At 42.4% G+C, this 25,780-nt stretch overlaps 1 protein-coding gene across 1 annotated transcript in view; it reads left to right on the top strand.

Moving 5' to 3' along the window:
- The window catches only part of tbx15 (T-box transcription factor 15), a 48,572-nt gene that overhangs the window by 14,710 nt on the left and 8,082 nt on the right, over positions 1-25,780 (top strand). Inside the window, exons 3-6 of the mRNA XM_055031406.1 lie at positions 644-745; positions 11,381-11,552; positions 21,837-22,004; positions 22,231-22,295. Of these exons, the coding sequence (XP_054887381.1) occupies positions 644-745; positions 11,381-11,552; positions 21,837-22,004; positions 22,231-22,295 (507 nt within the window). The remainder of the gene's footprint in view (positions 1-643; positions 746-11,380; positions 11,553-21,836; positions 22,005-22,230; positions 22,296-25,780) is intronic.

Below are 25,780 nucleotides of genomic sequence, written 5' to 3'. Positions count from 1 at the left end.
GAATAACATTGAATATTACAAACTAAATGCTGCTACATATGGAGCAACTATTTCTGAGTTGATTCTTTTAATAAATAATAATGATTCATCTCTTCCTCTTGATGGCTGCTGGGGAAATATAAGATATTTAAAATGAGTGATTATCAACTGCTGTTACTTTCAAATAGTTCAAATGAAATGCCAACTAACATGCATTAAATGTTACTACCCTGCATTTTCAAAATAATCCAGATGATTTTCTTTTTTTTTTACTTTGTTACTCCTGTAAGGTTAAAATCAATAGTAATAATGGCAGTGATATAATGTATGCTAATTACAAATGATGCTAATGAGAGTAAGTGTGTTACACACATAGAGTTGCTTAGGAATAATAAATTATTCGGTCTTGACATGTTGGTATGGGCCCTCGCCCATACCCCCCCTGCAAAAGCTGCTCAGGGCCCCAAAAAAGCTTGGACCGGCCCTGGTTGTAAGTTACAGCATTTATATACCTTTTGGAATAAAAAAAGAAGAAAAAAGAGATCTGAATCGATTCTTAGCAGGTGTTTTTGTGTTTGTAAGCATTTTAATGGCAATTTCTGATTTCTAGTTTCATGTTGTCTTCATGTCAGTGACGTCTTTGTTGCTTTTCGTCCCCAATCAGGAGGATGTTTCCGGCCATGAGGGTAAAAATCGCTGGCCTGGACCCACACCAGCAGTACTACATCGCGATGGACATCGTGCCAGTGGACAACAAGAGATACAGGTACCCTCCTCCTCCTCCCACACACACACACACACACACACACACACACACACACACACACACACACACACACACACACACACACACACACACACACACACACACACACACACACACACACAGATGTCTGAGGGCTGCTGAGCATCATCCAAAACAGCAGCAAGCTCTCAGCGCTAAAGCTGTCATTAAATCCGGTCATTGTTATTTATGATGCTCGACATTTCAATTCATACATCCAAAGTTTTCCCGAGCAGAACAACTGCTTCACCGAACAGGGCCCAGCGGGGGGGGGGGATTTTATTTCTATGATGCCCGGAGACATAAAATGAATGTGGATTCCCGCGACGGTCCTAATGTTGCCACACCTGCTTTTTTGGCTACGACGAAAATAAAACTGTACGCAAAACGGACAAAAACAGAAGAAGGAAAAAAAAAAAAAAAGACAACATCCGAGCTACAGATGCAGCTCATCAGCAGGAAATCAGGTCAGCTCCAGTCTGTTAGTCAGCTTAGCCTTTCGGTTTTATTAAACGCACATCTTTTTCCTGGACGGGTTTCAAAACATCAGTCCTTGGCGAACGCTCGCTGCCCCTCGTTGTTGTGCACGTCTCATTTAGACCGTCTGTCACGTCGCTGAATCGGAACGTTATTTGGATTAAACAAAGATAGTACAAGTTGGTCTTTTTGTCCCTCATGCCACTACTGTGAGAAAAAGAGAGAGAAAAAAGTCATCATGATCATTTAGACTCTTTAAGAGAGAGAGAGTGTGTGTTTGTGGGTGTTTTTGTTTGTAGCTCCTTGTGGGGACCATTTTTCTGACACATACTACGTTGTGGGGACCCACTGCTACTTGTGGGACCAACGCCTGGCCCCCACAAGGGGAAACCCTGTTTTTGGGTCAGGGGTCAAATTTAGGATTAGGGTGTGAATTAAGTTTTGGTTAGGATCAAGGTTAGATATGTAATGGGTAGGGTAAGGGTAAGGTTTAGGCTGTGGAAATGAATAGAAGTCAATGGAAAGTCTGCACAAAGATAGCCACACAAACATGCTTGTGTGCATGCGTGTGTGTGTGTGTGTGCGTGTGCGTGTGTGTGTGTGTGTGCGTGTGTGTCTGTGTGTTTGGAGGATGATGTGTGTGTGACGGATCGCTCTGGATAAGCCATAAGACCGATATCCTGGCTCACAGCGCCGCTCCCTGAAGTCAGAGCCAGGGACGGGAAGATTGAAATGTATTCATCATCATCATCATCATCATCATCATCCCACGGAGAAGAGCGGCAGAGCCAGCAGCGGCTGCCTGCGGACAGCAGAACTCCCAACATGCATCACTGCAAAAGCCGGGATTTGGAGGAAAAGAGAGAGAGCACGACGAAAGAAAACAGAAGGCCGTTGCCAGGGAGCTGAGAGGCAGACATGATCGACTGTACGAGGAGGCGGAGAGAAGTGTGAGGTTCCTTCGGGATGCTGCAGGACGCCGACCCAAACGGACCGAGTTGATATTCAGAGCCGCTTTCACTTTTTTTGGGCATCCGTTGGACAAAACAAAAACACAAAGTGAACACAGAAAACCCTGACAACGCTGGTGCGCCGTCAGGAAAAACAAAATCCAACTTTTGGGAAGAAAACAAAACGTGGAGCATTTTGTTTACTTTAAAATTCAACCATTCAAACAGCTAACAGTTTCCAAAAGCAACTAAATCAGTTCTTTTTCGTTTCATTTAACTGCGATCAGTAATGGAAGACCTTCTGTTTCCCTGAGCTATAATGTGATGCAACCTGGAGCTCCGTTTCTCGTGGTCAGTCTTCAAAAAGGGGAAAGACGAGAATACACACCGTTCAGAAAGAAGGCGGTCTTGAAATGTCAGGAAGCCTAACTCTATCCCCAACCATCAGCAAATAAATTGCTTTTCTTTGCTCAGAGCTACATTCAGAGAAATAATTGAACTTGTGAAAAAACCAGGCTGAAATGGACCCATGTTTCCCTTGGTTATGCATGAGAAGGATTGAGATTTTCAATCCACTTTTATGGCGTTATGGTATTTCATAAAACTGTGACATGTGACCAGAAAGGCAGTAATTACTCCTGCTGCTTCTGAATTTATGACACAAATGCGCCGATTGCCATTGTGATGCATGGAAACAAGCACATAACGTTCATAAAGTATGAAGTATAAAGTTGGTTTATTTTGCAAAGCTGAAAACATTTTTCACGTCACACGAGTCACACGATCAGCAACCTGGACGTCCCCACTGGAGCTCCTCGGAAGTGTTGCTCTCCTTCTGTGGCAAATATCAGAAAATAAATAAAGCAAAAATGTGCAACATTTCCCCTGATTTTGAAAAACAGCTGGATGGTGGTACAGTTGGTAGCGCTGTTGACTTGCAGGAAGTAGTTCTGGGTTAAAATCCCTGGCCTGCGTTGATTTCGGACGTTCCGGTTCTCTCTGGGTACTCCAGCATCTCTGTCAAAGGCCGACAGGTGTGAGTATTTGTGCGTTTGGTTGTGTGTCTCTGTCATGGACTGCTTGCTGATTGCTGCTTGCTAGTCTGAAGGAAGTTTGGAGCTTTGTCCTCTAAGGCGGGGCTAAGTCCACCCAGATGTTTTGAACAGCTGGATGGTTGCCAGGGAGATTAAAGGGTTTATCAAGGCAACACTCCAGGTATGTTTCTGATGAGGAAATAACATTATAACACGACAGAAAGCTAAACAAAATGTGATTTTACAAGCCAGACTCTGATTTCTTTTTGTGACGTTTTACACGTTTAGATTTTAAAATTTATAGCTGAAGTTAAAGTCTGTGAGTAAATCTTACTCACTAGGCTGAAATTGTTATCCTTATGCATTTACCTTTGCTACAGTAGAAAGTCTTCAAGTGGAGATCAAGCATTTCTTGGGCGGATGCCGATTCAGATTTTGACCGATTTAGGTTTTTCTTTTCACCGTAACAGACGAAAAAAAAAAAAAACTAAACTAAACTTTGGCTTGAAACCAAACAGAAAAAACGCTTAAAAGAAATTAAAGCCCTTCGTTTAGCCATGAATCACCTTGAAAAGATGATTCTGTTGAAGGAAAAAAAAGCAGAGCATTAGAAGCCTGCTGCATGTCTGAGATGAAACTTTATCGACGGGACTGAAGCAGGTCAGTTCAAATGTGTTACTGTGCAAGAGTAAAATTTATTAAAGGCAGCATGAGAGGAAGATCCGCCATCTCCTCCCGTCTGCAGAGCAGATTTATTTTCACCGGACTTATCAGGCAGAAATAAAAACGTCCATAAAAAAAACAAAAACAAAACACGACAGATCCTAATAATCTCACTGTTATAACCAGATCTTTCGATTTGACCTTAAAAAAACAAAAAAACAAACAAAAAAAACAACGGTTCCACCAGAGCGTCCTGTAGGCGTTCCGCTCTGCAGCGTCTCTCACCGGCAAACCAAGGCATCATGGAGGAATTTTAGAGGCCAGAAAGGTCTTGTAAAATTAAATAGGATTTTCTTCCAGGCTGGGGAATTTAACACAGGGCTTTGCAAACCCAGCCGGCCTCTGTCACTGGTGTGTCTCACAGTGCCTGGAAGTTTGCCGTCTGGAAATGTGGGGCTTTATTGGGATCGGCCCCGCTTTGCACAGTGCCGCTTGCCCCGCTTCAGCAGCGCCTCATGGTGCTGCTCATCAAAAGCTTACGCTGCAGTGATTGCTTATGCTGAACAACCTGCTTGGGAATGTTTAATGTCAGTGATTTTACTGCCTTGATTCTTGTGTGTAGCAAAGCATTTCACAAGTCATCTATTTGGTTCAGAAACGCACTTGCAACTCTTTGGGATCTTACTCTGTGTTGCTGTGCACAATCTTTGGAAAGTCTCTCATCATTATTGAAGACGCTGGCGTAAAGACGATCCAGTTTGGACCGTTTCACCAACGCGTGAACCGATCCGAGAGTCAATTCAGCGAAACAGGATTCATTATAGATTTTGACCCAACATGCCGAGTTAAGTTTTCAACCTGAAAAGTTGGTTAAAGTGACTGGTGTCTAACATGGAGGCGACCACAGGGCGAGTTTCAAGAGATAATCCAAACTACTAACAACATTTGCAACAGCTTGATTTCTAAAACAGCAAAAACTCAAAATTTATACTCAATATGTTTCAACAGCTTAATATTGTCAATGCTGCATTCTGTTTGTGCTTGGAAGTTGAGTTCTCCATGTTTTCCGTTGGGAGAGTCCCAGCTGCTAGCTAAACATAGCAGCAAAACATGGCTGCAAGCTGCAGTGAGAGTTAATCGTTTACTGACTGTTCAGACAGTTTGCAAAATTCTTCAGTCACCATGTTGACATGGTACTAGCTTGCGGTAACTAGCGTCAGAAAGCTAATTTTTTTAAATCAAAAAAGCCCTTCCTCTTGTGTCCCCTCAATACAACTCCCCATGATTACTGGCATTATACAGCATCAGCTTACCTTTGTATTATTACTTATTTCAGGCTCAGTGAAGTTTAATCAGGTTGCCATTCAAGATGGCCGCCTGAATGACAAGCTTCCTCGTCGTCTTCTGTCTAATCTGAAAAAAAACTAGGTTATAGTTTTGAACTCGGTAGTGCTAAGAGTCCCTATCTTCTATCCCAACGGCATAAACCCAGTGTTCAGGTCGAACTAAGTATTCAATTCGACTCTCTTTCTTCGCAGTTGTGAAAATAAATGCACACACTCACATTAAAGACACATTGTGCTGCAGGTAAACCACAATGTCGCTAGCTCAAGAATTTAAAGAAAAAAAAAAAACTCTTAAAAAAGAAAAAATTGCAGCGATTACATCTTTTTCAGAGTTTACCAGAATATTCATACCATTCAAATTATCAACAAAATTTGATTTTAACCCAACACTCCATCCGGTTTGTGTGAATCTCTTATTTCTGGACATTATGCGTTAGATTACGTTTGTGCTGCCGGTGCTTTCAGGCCAACATCCAGGCCTCCAGAGGCCTGGCCCCGTCTGAACCCCAAGCTGAAGGGCCGACGTGAAAACATGATTCTCGCATTAGTCACGTCAGCGGTGACCAAGAATGCTCTGAGAGCGAGAAGTGAAAACCGAAACATATCGACGGTTGTTGGTCTTCATTTGTACGGAAACCTGAGAGGACACATTTGCTCTCTCAAAACTTTTTGGCCTTTTTAAAAATTTATTTACTTTTTTATATGAGCCCAAGCCAAACGTTCAGCCCAGGATGCTCACTCTGTCAGTGCAGTAACTCAATATACGGGCCGATCTCGCGTATGCCAGCCTAACCGTGTTGCAAACACGCGCTGTTTGCAATTACTTCTTGGAGCCACATGTGTGTGTGTGTGTGTGTGTGTGTTTGTGTATGTGGTAATGTAATATAGGGAGAGAATCTGAGTACGCATTTCAGTCTAGTTTTGTCAGCTGTATGGCTTGGTGTTGGCTGAGAAGTCGTAAAGCTCGCCCTCCTTCCCCCTCCACTTCTCTCATCCCCATCTGTCCAGTAAGAGTGTCACATAAAGTCCAATCTTTATTGATCGTGCCGGTGCCAGATGGCGGATTTATGAAAGATGAAAGCGAGAGGACTAATCAGATTTCCAGTCCCATTCGGGGGGCTTGAGTTTCTTCGTTCCTCAACACTTTCCCTGCTACGCCGAGCGTAACCCTAAACAGCGCTCCAAACAGGAAATTGCAGCAACGCCTGGCACCCTTTGTTGAGGTCTGTTGAAAGGGGGAGCGAGGGCGTGAAGGTCAAAGGTCGCAGAGAAGATCGCGGCATCGCAGTGACGGCGAAGACTTTGTTTTAGTTTACTGAGTAAATGATAAGTTTTGCATATTCCAACCAAACTGAATTTTAATTACAAAGTGATTTTTTTTTCTTCTGTTCCTTTTTTCAATTGTAGATCCCAATTTTTCAACTTCACAGAAAAGCCTAAACTGATCCGAAAAGAAGCCACCAGTGGTGATAGTCTCACCGCTGTAAATGTCCCAGAAGCTAACGCTCGTTCTTTAGCTCGATAAGGCAAGATAACAACGATTTGTATGACAGAGTTGAATCTTATCTATAAGCTACTTGCTAAACCGTCTTCAGTGGTAGATTGAGCATCTTAATTTGAGAGAAACCACAGATGCTAAACATATAGTCATAAATAAGAACTGGAATAGAAAATGAAGCTGAAGTGAACTCTGTGCTTGTTTAAATACAAGTACAGCGGCTAGGTGCTGCAGGAAGCTAGAAAAGTAAAACTTTGATGCGCAATGCCCACTGGTAGCGTCGGATTAGCAATAGAATAAAAAATAAAAGAACAAGCAAACAGCATTTTCTTTACAACTCATCAAGGAGTCATTTCCGTCTCATGGAAACGTCACCATGACGCTCCCAGTGTGTTAAAGAGTCCGGTTGCCTCAGTAACCATGTTGTAAGACGTTAATGTAGTGACCATTCAGTATTCAACGTTTCTCTTCATTAGCGCTATGAGGTATGTCCCTCTATCGTCTGCACGGGGAAGTCTGCGACAGTTAATTTAATATCCCGCTGGCTTGCTTTTTGACTGCTCTAGAAAAACAGCGTCTTCAATCAGAGGCTTCTTCAAATTGACTGTAACACAGGCTGCTACAGGAGATCCTTTCTGCCCACAGCTCATCACCGCCAATAACTTTTTGAGTTAACGCGAGAACAGCGACATCTCGTTTCCCCTTTGGAGTCAATAAAGTACTTTTGAATTTGAATTTATGCGCTGCGTGTTTTTGTGCGTTATGACAGAAACAAATGGCTCACCATCTCTCTCGGGACCTTTGACTCTTTATGCATTAAGGCGGACATTTGCCTGTACGAAATGCACCATTATCAAATTTACAATTGAAATAACAATATTTTTAGCATAGCATTTAAAAATGCTACGCTACAAAGCATAGCATATCTTAGTACACTTGAAATAAGACACAACTAACTTATAAGTAGCCTTTTAGTAAGATGTAGGAGCTTGTTTTAAGTCAATAATTTTTGAAAAAAAAAAAATGTTATCATTTGCATGATCGTTTTTCATGCAAATGTTTATTTACATGGCTGTAGTCTTAAAGGGAAAACACAAAACTTCTTTTTTGCGGAGAACTTTACCATATTGACTTTACCAACATCACATTTTAAGGCTTGTTTGTCTTTAAAAATGTGCAGTTGCTGTAATATTTTCTTTGATTAAAACAACGCAGATAAAAACTATCAGAGAAGTTGATTCTGACAAGGCTCACGTCATTAATTTGAACATAGCGCAGGTTTACAAACCAAACAGCAAACGTTTGATCTATTATCAACGTCATCCATTTGCTCCCAGCAAGTAGCACAAAAAGATGAAGTAAAAAACAAGAACAGGCTTTATCACAGAGAATCCGTCCACTCTGAGAGCCTCTCAGATCCTCCGGGTTGCAGATGAGGCATGTTTTATGCACAGCTCATGTTTACAATCCATTTCTATTTACATTTGTGCGATTTAAAGCGTACATCGGAATAGTGTGGAAAACTTGCACATCACAAAAACGCTGACTAGTCTGACTGTTCTCAGCTGCCACGACACATCTTCACTCCGTCCATGTCCAGGTCCGTAATGTTTGCTTTAATTTTTTTGCGTTTTCGCAACAAACCTAAACCAAGTTTTGATTGTGAAGTAAGAGGAAAATGATTAATTATGTTCAAAATGTTGTGCGTTCTGAGTTCACGTTGGATACTTCTTGGAAATCCCCATCCGCTGCATCTACAGCTGCAGGTTGTTTTTGGCCGTGTAGCTCCTGTAGCGGCAGTTTGCAAAACCGGCTCAAATCCTGTATGATTGGATCAATTTAGTAGCTTCTAACGGGGTTTTCTTGCCTGATTTTCCCTACGTTTATCTCCATCCATGTACCTATCAACTCCAAACAGCTTCCCTGCGTTTCCATGCATCTGCTGAGTTCTCCCCCATAGGAACAGTGAGCTCAGTATCATGCAACACATTCCATGTTGCGCTTTGTTTCAGTGCCATCTGAGCCGAGCTCTTCGCTCCACGCTCTCGCTGCAGTTCGGACATTTTACGACTTTCTTTCAACGACGGCTTTCTTCGTTCCGTTCCCCCATTAAGGTCAGATTTGTGGAGTCAGCAGTCAGTGCACGTCCTGTCAACAGCTCCACCCGGTGGGGACAGGGGGCGGGGGGTAGGGAGAGGGCTCCAGAAGGCCGGGATCGTCAAAATCCAGGCTTGGAGGTTCAGTGACCTGCAGCTCTCAGATGTGTGCCCGGTTCAACACACCTCAATCAAATGGCTGAACTACCTCCTCACCATGCATTCAAGTTCTCCAGAGTCCGGCTAATGGCCTCATTACTTGGCTCAGGTGTGTTGAAAGCGGAGGCACATCTGAAACCTGCAGGACTCCGGCCCTCCAGGTCCGGATTTGAGGCTCCCTGCCATAAAGGCCTGGGCTTTAAATTAATGTTGGGACTCGATTCAGACTTTCTGTTGAGTCAATGGAACGGTCTGTAGTTAATTAATCAAAGTATAAGTCAACAAAATCAGCAGCATTTTCAATTAGAAGGACTTTTTTTTCTGCTGTTATTGAATGAATGCACATATGATAACTATATTTATTGTTTTTAATGCTATTCATGTTATTCACCAATCACATTAGAGCACAGCGCTATTATCCCTATTCATCTTTCGAGTAGTTCAGAAACCCTGGATCATTCATAGAACCTATTTAGAAATGTGGACGCTAACATTAGCATCGGGAATGTCTGTGCTAGTTGCTACATGTTTAGCACTGAGATGCTAGTTCAAGATAAGATAAACCTTTCTTACTTTCTCACTCTGCTGATAGGCTAACTCCTTTTAGCACAACAGTCTTCTCCAGCGTCCAATAAGATGTTTTTGGGTTTGTTTGTTTTTTTTTTAGAAAAAATTAGCCCCCTGTGCGACGAGAGAAGCATGTTTGTCATCCATTGTTGCTTGCGTTGGCTTTACGGCTGTACCAGAAACACGTGAATCGTTACTTAAAGTTTTGGCTTTAATGTGTTAAAGCCAAAACTTTAACACATGCTTGCGCATTCTTTGGCTCCTTGTGAGAAATGGTTCAAAACTACTAGCCGTTTTCCTTCGACTTTGGGGTCGTGCATTGCTGCGTCTTTGCCATGTCACACGAAAACCCAGTGAAACCCGTCTTGAGGTGCGTTCGTAACGTGACGAAGTGCGTAAAAAAAAGTTTAAGGGCAGTGAAAATGTTTGAAAGACCATTTCTGATGTGCCTGTGTGGGGTGAGAGTGAGACCGTCCCGGACCAGAAATATCTTCTGCCATGTGTGACGTTTGATTTCTTCTTACACACATATGTGGGTTTCGCTTGTGGCAGAATGTATCATTTTTGCCTCTCTCGTGTGTGTGTGTGTGTGTGTGTGTGTGTGTGTGTGTGTGTGTGTGTGTGTGTGTGTGTATGTGTTAAACAGGGTGGTGCTGCCCTTCGAAGGCTATAACAAAAGGCCCAAATGAGAGTCTTGTCCATGTTTCAGGAGTGAGTGATGACTTTGGCAGAGACGCTGCAGATAAAACACTTTCAACTGAGCTCAGGGCCAGAACTAAAAGCAAACAGCTGTGCTCCTCAATCTCTCTCTCTCTTTTCCCGCTCTTATTTCCAGCCTTACTCTGCCATTCTTCTTCTCCTTCCCCTCCCTATTACTTCTTCCACCCCTCCGTTCGCTTTATTTACCTCTGAGTCTCTCTCCTCGTTTAGTGAGCTCTCTACCGTTGTTGCTAATTTCTTTGTCCTTTTAGTTCTTCCGTCTTTTGTTATTTTTCTCCACACCAAGGAACTAACCAAACTCCTATGTTTTCGCAAAACTAACACCAACATTTTTTTCTTCCTTGTTTTCATTACTCTCGGCTCCCCCCCCCCCCCATCCCCATCTTCCTGCTGTTTAATGGGTGGAACTCCCCACAGTACCAAAACCTTGTGCACAACATCATCAAATATTATGGCCACGCTTAATTGAAACTACGCAGCCGAGCGTGTGACTGCATGTGGGTTATTTTATGTTGGCCTTGTTGAATATTTTTAAGTGGATTGGAGAAACGGCGGACTGGATTTTTTTAATGATTTTTTTTTTTTTTTGCAGTCGGTGTTGTGGCAACGTAGTTCGACGTTTAGGGTCTTTTTTTTTTTTCTTTTTCTCTCTCTGCAGAGAGAAACAAACTCTTGACACCTCTGAAGGGTTTCAAGAGCAGGAGTCATAAGAACCAGACCGACCGTGAACTGACCCCGGTGAGGTCACGGGGCCGACGTCAGAGCGTCGATGACGTTACGTCAAATCGTAACGCCGGATGCTTCCAGAAGCCTCAGAAACAGGCATAAGAAAAGGAGGCCAAAATAGTTTTGGTAATTGTGATATGTTGGTAATTACGATATTACCAACATATCACAATTACATATATCACATGAAATTGTGATATATATATATATATATATATTTTTTTTTTTTAATTAAAAAAAAAATAAAATAAATAAAATAAAAAAATGTCAGCTTTAGCCGTCTTTATTTCAAGCCAAACATAAACTAAATGGCGCGTTTTAGCTGGGTTGTCATCCAGGCGCTCACGCTGCGGCTCTCGCTTTGTTTTCGTGTCCACGCAGGTACGTGTACCACAGCTCCAAGTGGATGGTGGCGGGAAACGCCGACTCCCCTGTGCCGCCGCGGGTTTACATCCATCCGGACTCTCTGGCTTCGGGAGACACCTGGATGAGGCAGGTGGTCAGCTTCGACAAGCTCAAGCTCACCAACAACGAGCTGGACGACCAGGGACACGTAAGGAAACGTCTTTCTTCTTTTTTAAACCCCCCGCACCCCACGTCACATGGTGTGACATCATCATTCACGTTGTAGTTTGAGTCAACCCTTTGGTACCAAATAGATTCAACTTTTGTCGCATCAGCATAATCTAAAAAAAAAATAAAATAATGAATTAAAACAAATCTTTGAGAACTTTTATTTTGTTTGAAAATGTTTTTTTTATATATATAAATAATTTATATAGTTTTGTAATTTCTTTTTGTTTTTTATTTAGTTTTTTTTACTATGACTTCAACATAATTGAAACGGTTTTTAATATATAATTAACTGTTTCCAGTTATTCAAAGTTTCTAGTGAGTCCAGGCAGCAAATTCAAAACTGCTTTATTTCGGTGTTGTTGTGACTCATATTAATTCAAATTCTTTAAAGAGTTGCTGCAGATAATGATGGCTGTGAGCGTGAAGGGTCTCCTGTAGCAGCCTGTGTGACGGGCAATTTGAAGAAACCTCTGACTTCTCTGATTTCTCAATGGCAGTCCCTTTCAGATGATGGTCAGGGTTTCCGTCGTTGTCTTGATCGTTAGCACTATCATTTTAACTCCTGACTTCCTGTTTCCTCACTTCTTTTATCCCCTGTTCAAAAAGGGAAGTGCAAGAGAACGTGCCATTTAAGTGAGGCTTATGTGTCGTAAAATAGGTAAAAAAAAGAAAAAGAGCTGAAAATGGTTAGAAAGCCATATTTAAAACTCACTTTCTTACAGCTGTGTCAAATGTTTTGCAGTGAGACGGCTTTTTATCTCCTCCAGAATAAAAAGAAAAAAGCGCCGAAGCTTAAGCCTAAAATCGTCTGATTCAGGTTTAGTTAAATTAAAGTCAACTGTCCTCAAAAGGGGGACGGGGGAGAGAAAGAATGGAGCACTAGAGTTTTCTACACGTTCTGCGTCTTCGTGCCTAAGATCCTGCTCAGTCGACCGCAGCGTCCCGCGTCGCCCGCCGAACATTTGCTCTTCAATGTTCACTCTGTGATTTTCATTTTCGTTCCCCTTTTGAGTCGCACATGGTGCCGGAGCCGGGGTTAGCCATCCTCGGATGGAAATCTTTTTCTTTTTTGATGCATTTGCATGAAAGGAAACTTGAAAGGGAATATCTTGGTGAACCCGATGCGTTTGTGACTCACACGGCCGTGAGACTCGCTCAAAATCGATTTTCTCTCTCTCCTCTGTGCCACACGCCGCCCTCCCACGCTCCTTTGTCTTTTTTTGAAGTCCGCGTCTTGTACGGGAAACATATTAGAAGTCTGGAATTTGAACCAGTGTGCTGAATTTAATACATAATATTTATTCCCTTCATGCAGCACAAGGATTTTGTTATAAAACGGTTCGGGTAAAGGCACATAATGACTGAAGTTGATTTGTATTTCACTCAAGCAGCGACGCAGCTAGAACTCGAAGTCTCACCGCAATATGCCTGATTTACTGCCTTGCTCACAGGCAGCCAGTTACAAAGGTAGTCAGCTGAAGTGAGTTTCTTAGTGGTTCTTGGCCGCTCCGACTGGATAATGTGGGTTTCATAGGTGCAATATTTAACCGTAATGCACCAAGTAAATTCATCAGCTCTTTGATTTACGGCACTCCGTGTATCTAATCAGGCAGAGCGACTCAAAACGGCTCTGTTACCGAAGACAATCGGGGCCCTGTTCGCATTTTGCGCCGACCGGGATCCTTCGTGATCTGGTTGCCAAGAGAACGGCACCAGACGCGGCTGATCAGTCCGCATACACAGGCGGTCTGCTGCAGCAGGATCCACATCAGGTTCTGGCAGGCAGAATGCAAATGAGTCCTGGACCGGATTATAGAACCGCATGCCGACCCGACAGTGACTGCTCTGATTCTGTGGAGTTACACACAGGGGGGGGGATTCTTCTTCTTCTTCTGAATTAAATATAAAAGCATCTATGGAAACCCATCCATCCATCCCTGAGAATAAACTGAAGGAACAAACGGCCTAGTCAAAGGAATTTACCCACATTTTGATTTAGAAAGTTCTCTGTTATCATCCATGTTATTTGGCTGAATCACAACAATGATGCAAAGTAAGAGCGTCTGCACTGATTAGACCTCAGTTACCTACCAGCCCACATTCCCTGACCAATATGCATTGGAATCAATTGCATTGATCGGAGCTGAATTTGGATGGAACTGCTTTGAATATGAACTGGAACTGTTTGTCTTCTGGGATGCCCTGAGATTAAAAATGCTTTCAATTAAAAGAATCAAGCACCTTTGCCATCTCCCAGTTCTACTGTCACAGAAGAAATGCACAACCGACCAGAGCCAGGAGGAGGGTCTTAGCGCTGTCAGTCATGCTCGTGTACGCGCTGGTAAATGTGGAAATGGCAGAGAAACAGCTTACAGTTACAGGAAAACCGTTTATCTGCCGTCATCAGTGGCCATGCTAACTAGCCTAAGTATTCACAATAGACTATGCTAGCTGCAGCGCTGGGAACTTCTAGGAGAAGGCAGAGGAGCAATCCTTTTTCACAGATTATGTCTTCTACTAAAGTGTCACAACATGGTGTTGGTTTTAACAAATATGTAAATAAACATATTATATATTATAAAAGTTACATCCTGTAGCTTTAGACGATGTCCACAAGTGGTTATCCGAGTCTATGTCAACTTGATAAAAAAAAAATAGCTCATGCTTTCAGTTTCACTTTGAGATTCAAGTATCCAGTATCCTGAGGTGAGTGAAGCATTTGCATGGCATAATGTCCTAGGTTTGTTAGGTGTTTCCCAGGATGTTTGAGTCGCAGTCATGTTTATTTGGTAGCAGTGGTGGGTGTGTGCTATCTACAGCATCTTATGTCAAAAGTGATCAAAAAGGAATATTGATCTAGACTGTTGGTATGCATCCTATTCTATGACTTCTTACATAAATCGAATGATGTTTTCGAGTAATTATGCTTTTGAAATGGGCTCACTGAAAACTAATCGTCATCATCGCGTCGTATTTTACAAATTGTGTCTCAAAAATCGATCAGAAAAAAGCGAGCATGGGTGAAAACATGTGGTGTGGCATTCATTTAAAAAATATTTTGCATTGCACAATTGCGTTGTGAAAACGGTCTCTCTCGTGTAAAGCATGTGGTGCATCTGTAGTCTGTAGTTGAACCTTTAAATTTTATCACACAATCCCAAACTAGAGGAGACGTTTCTTGACAATTTGCCAGCCAGGATATAAATAATCCCCTTTCTAAAAAAAAAGAAAAAGACTCCGCTTCTGTTGGCATGTCGGATGATTCATGACACTTACTTTATGTTGCCTGTTTCTCATGATACCGACTTTTTAGGGAACCCGCAATTCACAAAAAAAAAAAGTTGAACAAGGAGTTGTGGGACTTCCCACACAGAGAGCTTCCAAATTCATTTCCTTTTGCTCCTAAACACCCACCGGGAAAAAACACAGATTTTAAATGGAACAGCAGGAGAGGAGAGAGAAAAAGACACACTTCCATATGTTATTACATATGTCCACGGCGAGCTGATGTGATCATCTGCAGGGCCCCGACGGAGCCGGGACCTTCCGGGAACACATAAAACTGGATGCTGCCATTTTGTCGCAGCGCTGGAAATGTCTCTCTCGGCGCCGCCTGAACGTCGTGTTTATGGTGACTGCGGTTCCCACCGAGGCGACGGCTAACCTGTAGCCGTAACGTCCATAAAAGTGACAACTCTTTCCTGCTTTCCCTTCGGTCGTGTGTCCGATTTTGATCAAATGCTCCCCCCAAAACAGGAACAACAATTGCCAAGTAAATATCAATAGTCTTTGGCGTTCTAATAGAAGTGGATGTAATACCTATGCCACACCAGCAGGTGGCTGAGACGCTTTCAGAAACGGCATAAAGATTCAAAAGAAGCTAGCGCTAAAGAAATTTTTACATATTTGTTAAAGGTTAAGCCAGTAGGAGTGACTTAACAGTGTAAATCAAGCTTGTGTATGCGGTGCTCCATGTCTTAATGGGGAAGACATCGTCAGTGGCTATGCTAACTGGCCTTAGCATCCACGGGAGGCTCTGCGTGAATGCAAATGAGATCTGGTGGGTGGTTTAAGATGAAGGCTCTCTGGTTTAAAGCAGGTGATCTTTCATCTTCAACGTTTTTTTGTTTAAAAAAAAGCAAAACAGAAAAGAGCCTGAAGGATGAGAGTCACTGTTTGTCAAATGAACGTGTTGCTGGACGTAAGGTCTGACGCGGTTTCTAAAATGTTTGTTTTCGTCTAAATAAAAATGGATAATAATCTGCTTGGCAGCGGTGCTGACACTTTGGAAGATTGTGACTATATGGTCATAAAATTTAGTGGGGAACCAAAAATTAAGCCTTCATTCCAAAAAAAAAAAAAAAATGAACAAAACATCTTGTTATAATTTAGTCGTACAATAAACTGTAAGAAGGAAAAAATGAAGTTTTGCGCAACGTCGAAGTGGATTAAGTGTGTGTAAATTGGCCAGAGGTAAAAAATTGATATATGTTTATCCACAGCTAGAAAAATGAAAATGACTTCTTACAGTGACAATGGTGAACCAAATAAACAAAAAACACAGCCTAAACAAGAAGAAGATATTCAATGTTTAATATTTATTTACAGGAAGAAAACGTCGTCCCTGAATGCACCGCTTGCCCTCTTGGCTGTTGCTCTCTACTTCCTGCCTCTCTTGCTGTATGGGAAAATCTAATAAAACTCTGGAGCAGGCAAGACTATAACCCAAAATCTTTTTGCATTTTTTTTCTTCCATTTTTTCCTTTTGTTGCTTTCTTTTGTTCTTTATGGTTAATGATGCGTTGCATTGTAACATATCTGGGCTGTTGTGTGAGACTGTTTAAAACTGCACAGTAAATATTTCTGAAAGTCCGCTTTGAACATCTGCCCGTCGTGGCCCACCTCCCCTCCCCGCCCCGCTCAGCCCGGCGAATCATGGAATTGGCCTGAAAGCGATGCAACTTTCTTTCTGCTCCTCTGCAGTTATGAAACGCGGGGCATGCTCTGCTGAACCACCGGTTCATCCGGTCGCCGATCCTTTAAGGTCGCTATTAAGCTGCTTTTGACGCCGACCTGTGATACGAACACGCGCGGTCGTCGATTGGACCCGCCCCCACCCCCCCCCTCCTCCTCTTCCAGCCTCCGGTGCTCCCCGGAGGCGACTGAAGGGGATTATCTCCGCCGAAAATGAAAACATCTCTTCTTAGCTTAATTTAATTTGAACAACTGTCAGCCTTTTGTCCCCTGCTTGCTCCCTGAGTCATTTGTTTCGAGTTAAGAGGCCGGGTCATCTGCATTTGATTCGTGTCACCTCATTTAATAAACTGCTTTCGAGTTTTGACCTGCCTTTTAGTCTTTGAAAGTGGCTTTCTCTCCTTGAGAAAAACCAAATGGTGCTAGGAGACAGACATCTAAAAGCTTCAGTTAAGTCTTGTTTAGATAGTGCTGATTCACATCAAATAACGTCTCAAGGCACTGTACAAAAAACACAACTTCATGTATAAAAATTGATCCTAGTCATAAAACGTTAAGCTCAGTTGATCGTCCAGAGCAGCTTAGAAAGTTTCTGTCTAATGAAACTAGAGATGCACCAGTCCTGTATTGTTCCTGATATCGACGTTATGCTTTGTTAATTATTTTACACCATATTTATAATTCCTAATTCCACTTTCTGAAACATTTGCAGGTTTTTTTGTTTTTCTTTTTACATGTTTGCCCAAAGTAGTTACATTTTTTTTTCCAGTTTCTTTATCATTTACTTTACATTGGATTTTATACTCAAAATTGTTTTTACATGTCAGCTTGTGAAGCTGTTGGTGTGTTTAAATGTGCTGCATTGGAAATATATTTATTTTGAAATAAATTTGTAAGTCAGTATATTTATGTCTGTGTTAAAAAAACAACCAAAACCTTTTAAGCATCCAGTGATGTTTTTTTCTGTCTCGGTATCGGCCGACACCGAACCTCAGATATCGGTATCGAAAGCGAAGAAAAAAAATCGGGTAGATACAACTCAAATAATATAGCTAGCTTTTTATTTTTCCACGTTTTGTGATGTTACAGACACAACCTTCTATGTATTTTATTGTTTCTTTTTAGTTTTTTTTTTTTGTCAACCGCAAAAAAAAAAAAAATGTTTTAGACTGTCGACTAAAACGATGCAGGGATTTAATTAGCTTACGTACAAAACGTGCACATCGGTTCTCACCATCCTTCTATGGACACCTCTGAAAAAAAAACAAAACAAAAACAAAACATGTGCAGTCAATTGCGTTCAGTGCTCCTCTAATCCTTAACTTGAGGTTCAAATAAATCCTGCGAGCTTTGTTAGGAGAGCATTAGCGAGCATCATCATGGAGAACGTGGTGGAGACGAGACGAAAGATTGATTTCTTTGGCCTGCGCGGAGAACACAATGTTCTGCAAGAAACCAACACAATGCATCAACTGGAGCTGCACGCCATCCTCTCAGTCAAACATGGCGGTCGCAGCATCATGCTTTGGGGAATTCTTTTGTCTCATACTTGGGGAAGCTGGTCGCAGTTGATAGGAAGATGGATGGAGCTAAAAGCATTACAATGCTGAAGAAAATTAGTTAAAGACGACACTTTCCATCAGGATGACAGCGCCCAAACCAGAGAGCCAGACGATTACTGCACACAAAAAGGCAGCGTCGACTTGAAAACCCAGCAGAAAACGACTTTTTTTTTATACCCCCTGCAGTGGCTGTTGCAGTAACAATGCTAAGCTAATTGGCAGAAAAGATTTAGAATTCATAATGCAGGTTTGAAAAATGGTGAAAACAAGCCTGAACCACCTGACGTCCTTTCGTGTCTTGTCTTTTCTCCACCCTGAGCTCCGTTTTCACACCGAGCGAAGGCAGCATGTCTTCCCCAGGTGAAAAACCGCAGTCCAGACATGGAGTCAGGAGACATTTCTTTCTTTCTCCAGGTCAGGATGGGGGGGGGGCGATAACAATTTGCGCGACGTCTACTGAGCTGGGTAAAAAGACACTGCAGCTCCTCCCACGGCGTTCTGATTGACGGCTGATCCAAGAGCAGAGCGTGGCGGAAAAGACCACAAAAAAAAAAAAAGACGAGGACGGTAGATTAAAGCGTGCACCGGTCTTAATGTCTGCTTGTGTGTGTGAGTGTGATTGGGGGTCTGGAGGTGCAGTGTTTTTCATATTCGGAGGTGTTTCCTCTCGCCCCTGCGGCCCCGCCGCTTTGAAATGACCCCCTCTCGTTGCGGCAGGATGAGGGAAGAACTGGGGGTGTTTGGCTCTGGGGAGGTTTTCTCACCCTCAGATTAATCAGGAGCAGACCAGGGGCCCCGAGGCGAGGCTGAGGCCGACACGGTCTGACGCCTCCGCTCTGCTGTGAAGTAATCCTCCACTGAGATTCACGATGGCGTGAAGTTTTAGTCACGTACAGCGAGCCGACTCTGGCAGGAATGCGTGGAAAAGAAACAAGGACTTCATTGCTGCAGAAACAACAAATTTCACCAATTTTTGTTTTGTTTTGTTTTTGTTGTTTCTGGTGCAAATATCTCTTTACGCTCGGAATAAAACAAATCTGCTTTACAAGTAACTTTCCAGAACTATATAGGAGCTTTTAGGTGAATAATTCCTTAATGTTGATGAAAAAGTATAGATTATTTCACTTATAGTGAGACATTTTAATCAACGGCAAGTGGAAGCAGTAGGTTTTCCATCAATATTAAGGAATTATTTACTTGAAACAATGAATATTAACGAAAAGTACCTTTTACGTTTGTTTCGACTTATTTCAAGTTTACCAAGAAGATATCTGTACTAGAAATAGAAAAAAAGGTACTTTGTTTTTTTTGTGTGTGTGTGTAAATTTCAGAAACTTATATTTTAGATCAATGACAACCAATAATAATATCAAAGAAAACTGCCCAGAGCAAATAAAAAAAAGTTATCCAGTTCACATGAAAAGTAAAAGCCTCAAAAAGATAATAATGAACAAATGGAAACATAAATCCACTCTTTTTTATTTCTATTTTTGTTTTTATTTTTTTTGCCTTGTCTTAATTTAACCTCTTTGGATGATTCTCGAGCCTGAACTGCATGTTTCAGGTCTCAACCTCAAGATTTTCTCCGTCAGCATTTTCAGCTAAAGAGCAAAATTCATAGTTCAATCATTTGTGACATTTCCTCTGGGTGATGAAGTGGCAAAGTAGGCCACGGACTTTGCCACTTCATCATCATGTTTGACTTTAAGTATGTTTGGATGTTAACTTTCTAAGTTGTTGTTTTAGTTCAGAGAAAGCCCAGCAACCTGGCGTTGACCGTGAACCTGATCTCAGTGTCAGCAGATTTCACATTTAGGGTAAAGGGCAACACACTGCGACCTAAAAACACGTCTGAAAAGTCACTTCACGCCTTTGCTTCCAGCAGACTCCATTATCACACGGACGGCTCCTGCTTCGTTCAAACGCTGCCGTGAGAGTCCTAACAAAAGCAAACACCGATCGGCGTGCCGGTCCGGTTCTGGTGTCCTCGCGCCGTAAAGCGAACAGAGTTCAGAACCTCACTAACGGGCCTCTCACGCGCAAAAGCCTGGACCGGGCGTCTGATCCGACCGTCTTCGACGCTACAAACCACAGAGAGCGCTAAAATCATCTGAATCAAACCTGCCGACCACTCCAAGAGTCAGAACAAAGCATGCTGAGGCAGCCTTCAGGCTTTTATGCACCAAAAATTTGGAATAAGCTCCCTGTACTCTGCAGGAATGCTCCCACCCTGAGCTCTTTTAAAACGAGGTTAAAAACCTTTTTATTTGCTGTTGCCTACTCTAGACCAAGTTCCTCCCCCGAACCCCCGAAACTTCATTTTTAAATCTGTCGTATTAGCGTCATTGAAAAAGCACTTTGATTTTGCCTTGGGCTGAAAGGTGTTATATAAATAATCTTGCCTTGCCGTACTCCAGATGTAATAGGATGTCTATAAATCCACGCAATATTTTTCCAGGAGTCTTTCTTCCTCTTCTTTTTTCTTTTTTTTTTTGGTTTTGCAGCAGTTTTGATCTCCGCGGAAGCCATTTTTGCCCATCTTCTTTTATACCGTTGAGTCACGAACTTTGACCTCAGCAGAGCGTCGATGGTTTTTATGACCCCCTTGGACGAGTCATGGCGACTCGCACTCTGGCTCTTATAAATAACTCTGTAGCCCTCGCTCAGCCGCGTTGCCATGACAAAATGTGTGCAAGTCTTCCACCAGTGTCACAAAAAAAAAAACAACAACAAAAAAACACCGTTTTGTAATCGCTGTGTCTCCCGTTAAACAGGAAGTCGCGTGTGAACAAGTCTGTTCACGCGATAGGTCATTAAAAAACACGCCGCGATCCTCCTGCCACTTCCTGTCCTCGTCGTCTTTGTGGTTTGCTGCAGTAGTTGATCATGTGACTCGTGTGATGGAAAAAAAAAATTACAGTAATAAAAAAAAAAAAAACATAAACACAACTCATCGTCCTGACAAAAATTTTTGTTGAAAAATGTGAGTTTTTTTCCAAAATTGGTGTTCCCGTTAGAATGGTTCCGCTTTACAATAAGTCTTTCTTTTAGACTGCTTTTAAATAGATCATAGATATGTTATTAATTAATCTGTACATCTTTTATGAATCATAAATAACTGCTTATCATGCATAAAGGAGACTATTTGCTTAAAAATCAGATTTGGCTCACTATTTGGCAACCCCCCCCCCAAAAAAACTGTAGATTTTGTCTCCTTCTTACCTTTAATTAATGCATAATGAAAAATTACTCATGATTTATAATGTGTTGAGATGAATTAATAACATATCTATGAGCTATTTATTAACCAGCTATAATCTGAGCCTGATTGTAAAGTGGCACCAAGTGAAGTTATGTTAAATTGTCAAATTGCTCAATCATGTGAGAACTCGGCTAATCATTGTTTCCAATCTGTTAGTTATTTTTAGGTGGGGCCCTGATTAATGATTGACTTTTTTTTTTCTGTTGGAGATTTTCAGCCTGCTTCGTGTGGTCGGACTGAAGTAGTTTGTTGAACGAACGAATCTTCCAGAATCGATCAATCAATAAATCTGATTAAACACGGTTCTCGAGACGATTGCTTCGTGCGACTTTGTGGTTTCTTTGTTGATGCGAAGCACTTAAATGTGTCAAAAGTGAAGCTGCGTCGCGTCATTCCTGCCAGCATGGAAAACACTCCCAGCTGTGTAGTTTATTTCTTTCTCCACTTATGCATTTGCTTACAGATCATCCTTCACTCCATGCACAAGTATCAGCCTCGGGTTCACATCATCAGGAAGGACTTCAGCAGTGAGCTGTCCGCTAACAAACCAGTGCCAAGCGGGGAGGGCGTTAAAACGTTCAGCTTCTCCGAAACCGTCTTCACGACCGTCACCGCCTACCAGAACCAGCAGGTACTCAGCCCCATTCTGTCTCTCTCTTGTTTTTTTTAACCTAGCATATTTTAAGACTCTGTAAAAAAAGGATATTTTTCAAATTTTTTTTGGGAGGGAGTCATACGTCTAATAAGATGTCACATTTTACGGGGAGGGGGAAGAAAGAAAAAAAAAGCCTTTTGTGCGAGTTAATTTTGAGCTTCATCAATTTCAGAGTACGTTGTCCTGTCTGCCGTTTTGACAGATCACCAGACTAAAGATTGATCGCAACCCCTTTGCCAAAGGATTCCGGGACTCGGGCCGAAACAGGTACAGAATAAATCCTGGCGGGAGTGCTTTGTTTAACTCCTTGCATCTGTTTCCATCCATCAACTTAACCCATTCATTATTTCAAAGGTTTTAACGCTATGTTCCGAAAAAATATGTACAATCTCCGCTTCTCGGCCAGAGAAGTGCTCTTGTGAGGAATGCGTCCGGTTAGGAAAAACCTGCCTTTTATTCCCGACAAAAAGCTGTTTTCTTAAATCTCACCATGGAGCTCTGTTGCTTCAACCCAAACCACATCTTGTGTTCTTGCGCTGCCCTCTAAATAGCCGAGATCCACAGCAAAAGAAACAACAGTGGGAACAAAAGAATCACTGGCTTTCTCCAAAGAACACTGTGTGATCGCTACCAACATTTTTCAGCCTGTTATTCTCAGTAACATATGTTGTCAGAGTCACTACATAATATATTTTCAGGCACATTTTTTTCCCCCCTTCCTCTTTTTTATGACAAGACGTTTCGCAACACCGTGACGACTTACTATTAATCAGAATTGCTTTTTTAATCAAAGCAGATGGACTTTGTACGTGTGCAGTATTGTGTGTTTTCCAGGCATACAGTGCCATTTTATAGTACAATAAAGTAACTATATTACCTTCAGTTGTTATAAAACTGCTATATATGTGTCAAATATGACTTAAAAGAAATTTGACAAAGTAATTGAACGTCTGTCTCTTTAAGAAGCTCCTGCTCTTTCTGAAACTCCACCTTTGGGAAGTCATCACAACATGGCTCCTTTGTTAGTCCTTCAACAACATTTTTATCAGTGTTTCGCGAAGAAGTAGCTCCTATAATGAGCTCAGCAGTTCCTCCAGGTGCTTGCTAATTGCTGCTGGCTAGTCTGAAGGAGCTGAGTGTGGGAGTCACCGGGGAGGTTTGTCGCTCAGAAACCTGGAAACTGCAGCTCCATGGAGGAGCTTTGTCCTCCAAGATTGGACGAGGTCCAACCAGGCTTTTGCATAGCTGAATGGTTGCCATGTAGATTAAAGGAACTACAACACAAGTCGACGAGAAGAGATGAGGGGAGTAACAGTTATCATAGATTTTATTCATGATGCGCTTCGTATCTCAAGACCTCAAAGGACTGAAACAGCAACAAAAAAACACAGGAATACATATTATTTCCTTCTGCCTAGACGGGTTAGCGATGTCCGACAAGTGTGAAATAATCCGTTCTTGTAATATGAATGCAGTAAAATGTGTTTCTATCGAACGTTCATCGAGGTACAAAGTGATCTCGGCAGTCTATAAAAGGCAAGGCAAGCGAAGGTCACATAAGGTCACAGTGAGGTCACTGTCATCTCTGAGGTTAGTCTTTGCTGAAAATCAGCAAATTTATCCGTATCGGTGGAATCAGAAAGGGATAAAAAAGAACGACAAAGGATTCTCTCTTCAGAGACTCGCAGTGACGCGACACGTTTCTGTGTGTTTTCACTCCTGCCAGGTCGCCTCGCGTTCATGTACTCGCTGGAAATGTGTTTTCCGCTGCCGTCACGTCGAAACACAACTTTTCTGTCTTTGTCTGACTCCGAAAAACGAAAACGGATTCGAAAAAAAAAAGGGGGGACGCACACCGAGCAGTAGAGCAAAGTGTATGATCGTTATGGTATTACTCAGAGAAAAAATATCGCTTTTTCCCCTCTTTAGCTGGTGATCATTAAGGTTATGGCTTGTGGTTCAGCTCTGGCACACGGCACACCCGTTCCAAGCCCTCATGACCACCTGGGTCTGCCGCTCCGTCTACCTCGGCGTTTAACCGTAAATTCCTGCCCAGTTGTAAAAACCCTTTTATTCATAGAAACCATAAATAAATCCAAACACGTTCAGAGCAAAAAAAAAAAAAAAAAAAAAAAAAAATTGGTTATAAAATGCTTCTGGAAACAATGGCTTTGTGTAACAGAGTGTTCCCTCCCTTTCACCTCGACTCGTCTAGACTTTTTTTTTTTTTTTTAGTTTTTTTTTTCCTGACTTGCAAATCACCACATCATCAGGGTTATTAACACCGTCTGGGCTCCTCAGACGTCGTACGAAGCGCCCGGCGGGTCGGGCGTTACCGTGAAGCCCTGCGTGTTCAAGCGGGACGTCCTCGCCTGCCCTCGGCCAAATCGATACGAGGAAACCTTTTCCCGTCGAACGACGCTACTGGAGACGTTTGTTGTCCTCCTCTCCCCTCGTCCTCCCTTCCTTCCGGTCTGTTGTCTCTCGAGTCGCCGCGTCTTCCGTCAGGTCTTTCGAGTCCCGTGGAAGGGAGGGTACGGGAGGCGCGCTGAACCCCGGGAGACCCGCCTCACATGAAAGCGGCCTCCTTCATCTGGTCCGCATTATTAGGCGCGCAGATATTCGAGACATCTTTTTTCATTTTTCAAACAATGGGCCGTGTGATTTACGAACTGGCATCGGAGTTTTATTGCAGGGGAAGCAACAGATGAAAAGATAACAGAAAGTGAGATATTGGTCCGCGGAGAGAGGCGAGGGAAAATGGATTTGTCCTTTCGGATTCCATCTCTGCGGCCCGTCTGTTCGCTTCCCGTCCCTCGCCGCTCTGCTTCTGCTTCCCCTCGACCCCTCCGGCGGTTTGAAGAAACCGGGTCATTTAGACCCAACAGGGGGTTTTTTGTTTTGTTTTTTTACGGTCAGGCGGGGTCGCGCTGACATTCGTCGCGCTCACCCTGTGTGTCACGCTGACACGGAGGGAGGGTTGAAAACCCTCTGAATGCGTCACTCTGTCTCTTTAACTCTGGTCAGTGAAGATTACAAATATTCGCCGCTAATATTTGCAATATCCATTCAAACCTCAGAGAAAGTTTGATGAGTGACTTTTTGTCTTAATGCGAAAAACTTTCCATTCCGTCCTCTGAACTGAGCCCCACCCGTCAAGAGTTTGTGGGTTTATTTTTAGGAGCTGGGAACAGATAAAACATCGTATTATCTGATGTTCTGATAATCTGATATAAGTTGACATTGTCTTGCATGTTTTGCGCATTCCATTAGCAATTAGCTTAGTTAGCACAGCTAGCATTGCTTAAACAGCTGACCTTCTGCTTACATCTGAATGTAGAGCTTTGCACGACAATGTTGGGATTTCTAAAAGGTTGCTAACATTTAATTTAATGGTTCATAACAGGCTGTGCTTCTTCCCAGTTCCTGTATTCCTTCCGGCCTTCCTGTTACGATTCTTAAGTTTTGCTCTCTAGCAGCCTGGATGAGGCATAGACATGCCACAACATAGCCAACAAATAATTCCCTATTAAATAGCTTCTTACCTCCGTTTGCCTCCTCACACTTCATTTTAAAAGCTATCAGCTTTGAGTCTTAGGACGGTGCATTCACTGACTAGAGAATATTTGAATTCATCATTATCAGACTGAAAAATCTTGGATTTTGGAAAATCTCCCTCTCTGCTCTTAATTTTGGTTTTGTCTTTTTGTTGTTGTTTTGTTTTAATTAGCTCGTTCCAGATTGAGTCACAT

This window comes from Poeciliopsis prolifica, unplaced genomic scaffold (assembly GCF_027474105.1).
Source record: "Poeciliopsis prolifica strain line A6 unplaced genomic scaffold, Auburn_PproV2 SCAFFOLD007, whole genome shotgun sequence".
Classification (NCBI taxonomy): Eukaryota; Metazoa; Chordata; class Actinopteri; order Cyprinodontiformes; family Poeciliidae; genus Poeciliopsis; species Poeciliopsis prolifica.
The sequence above is the reverse complement of the archived record's forward strand: the minus strand, read 5'-3'. Positions and strand labels throughout refer to the sequence as shown.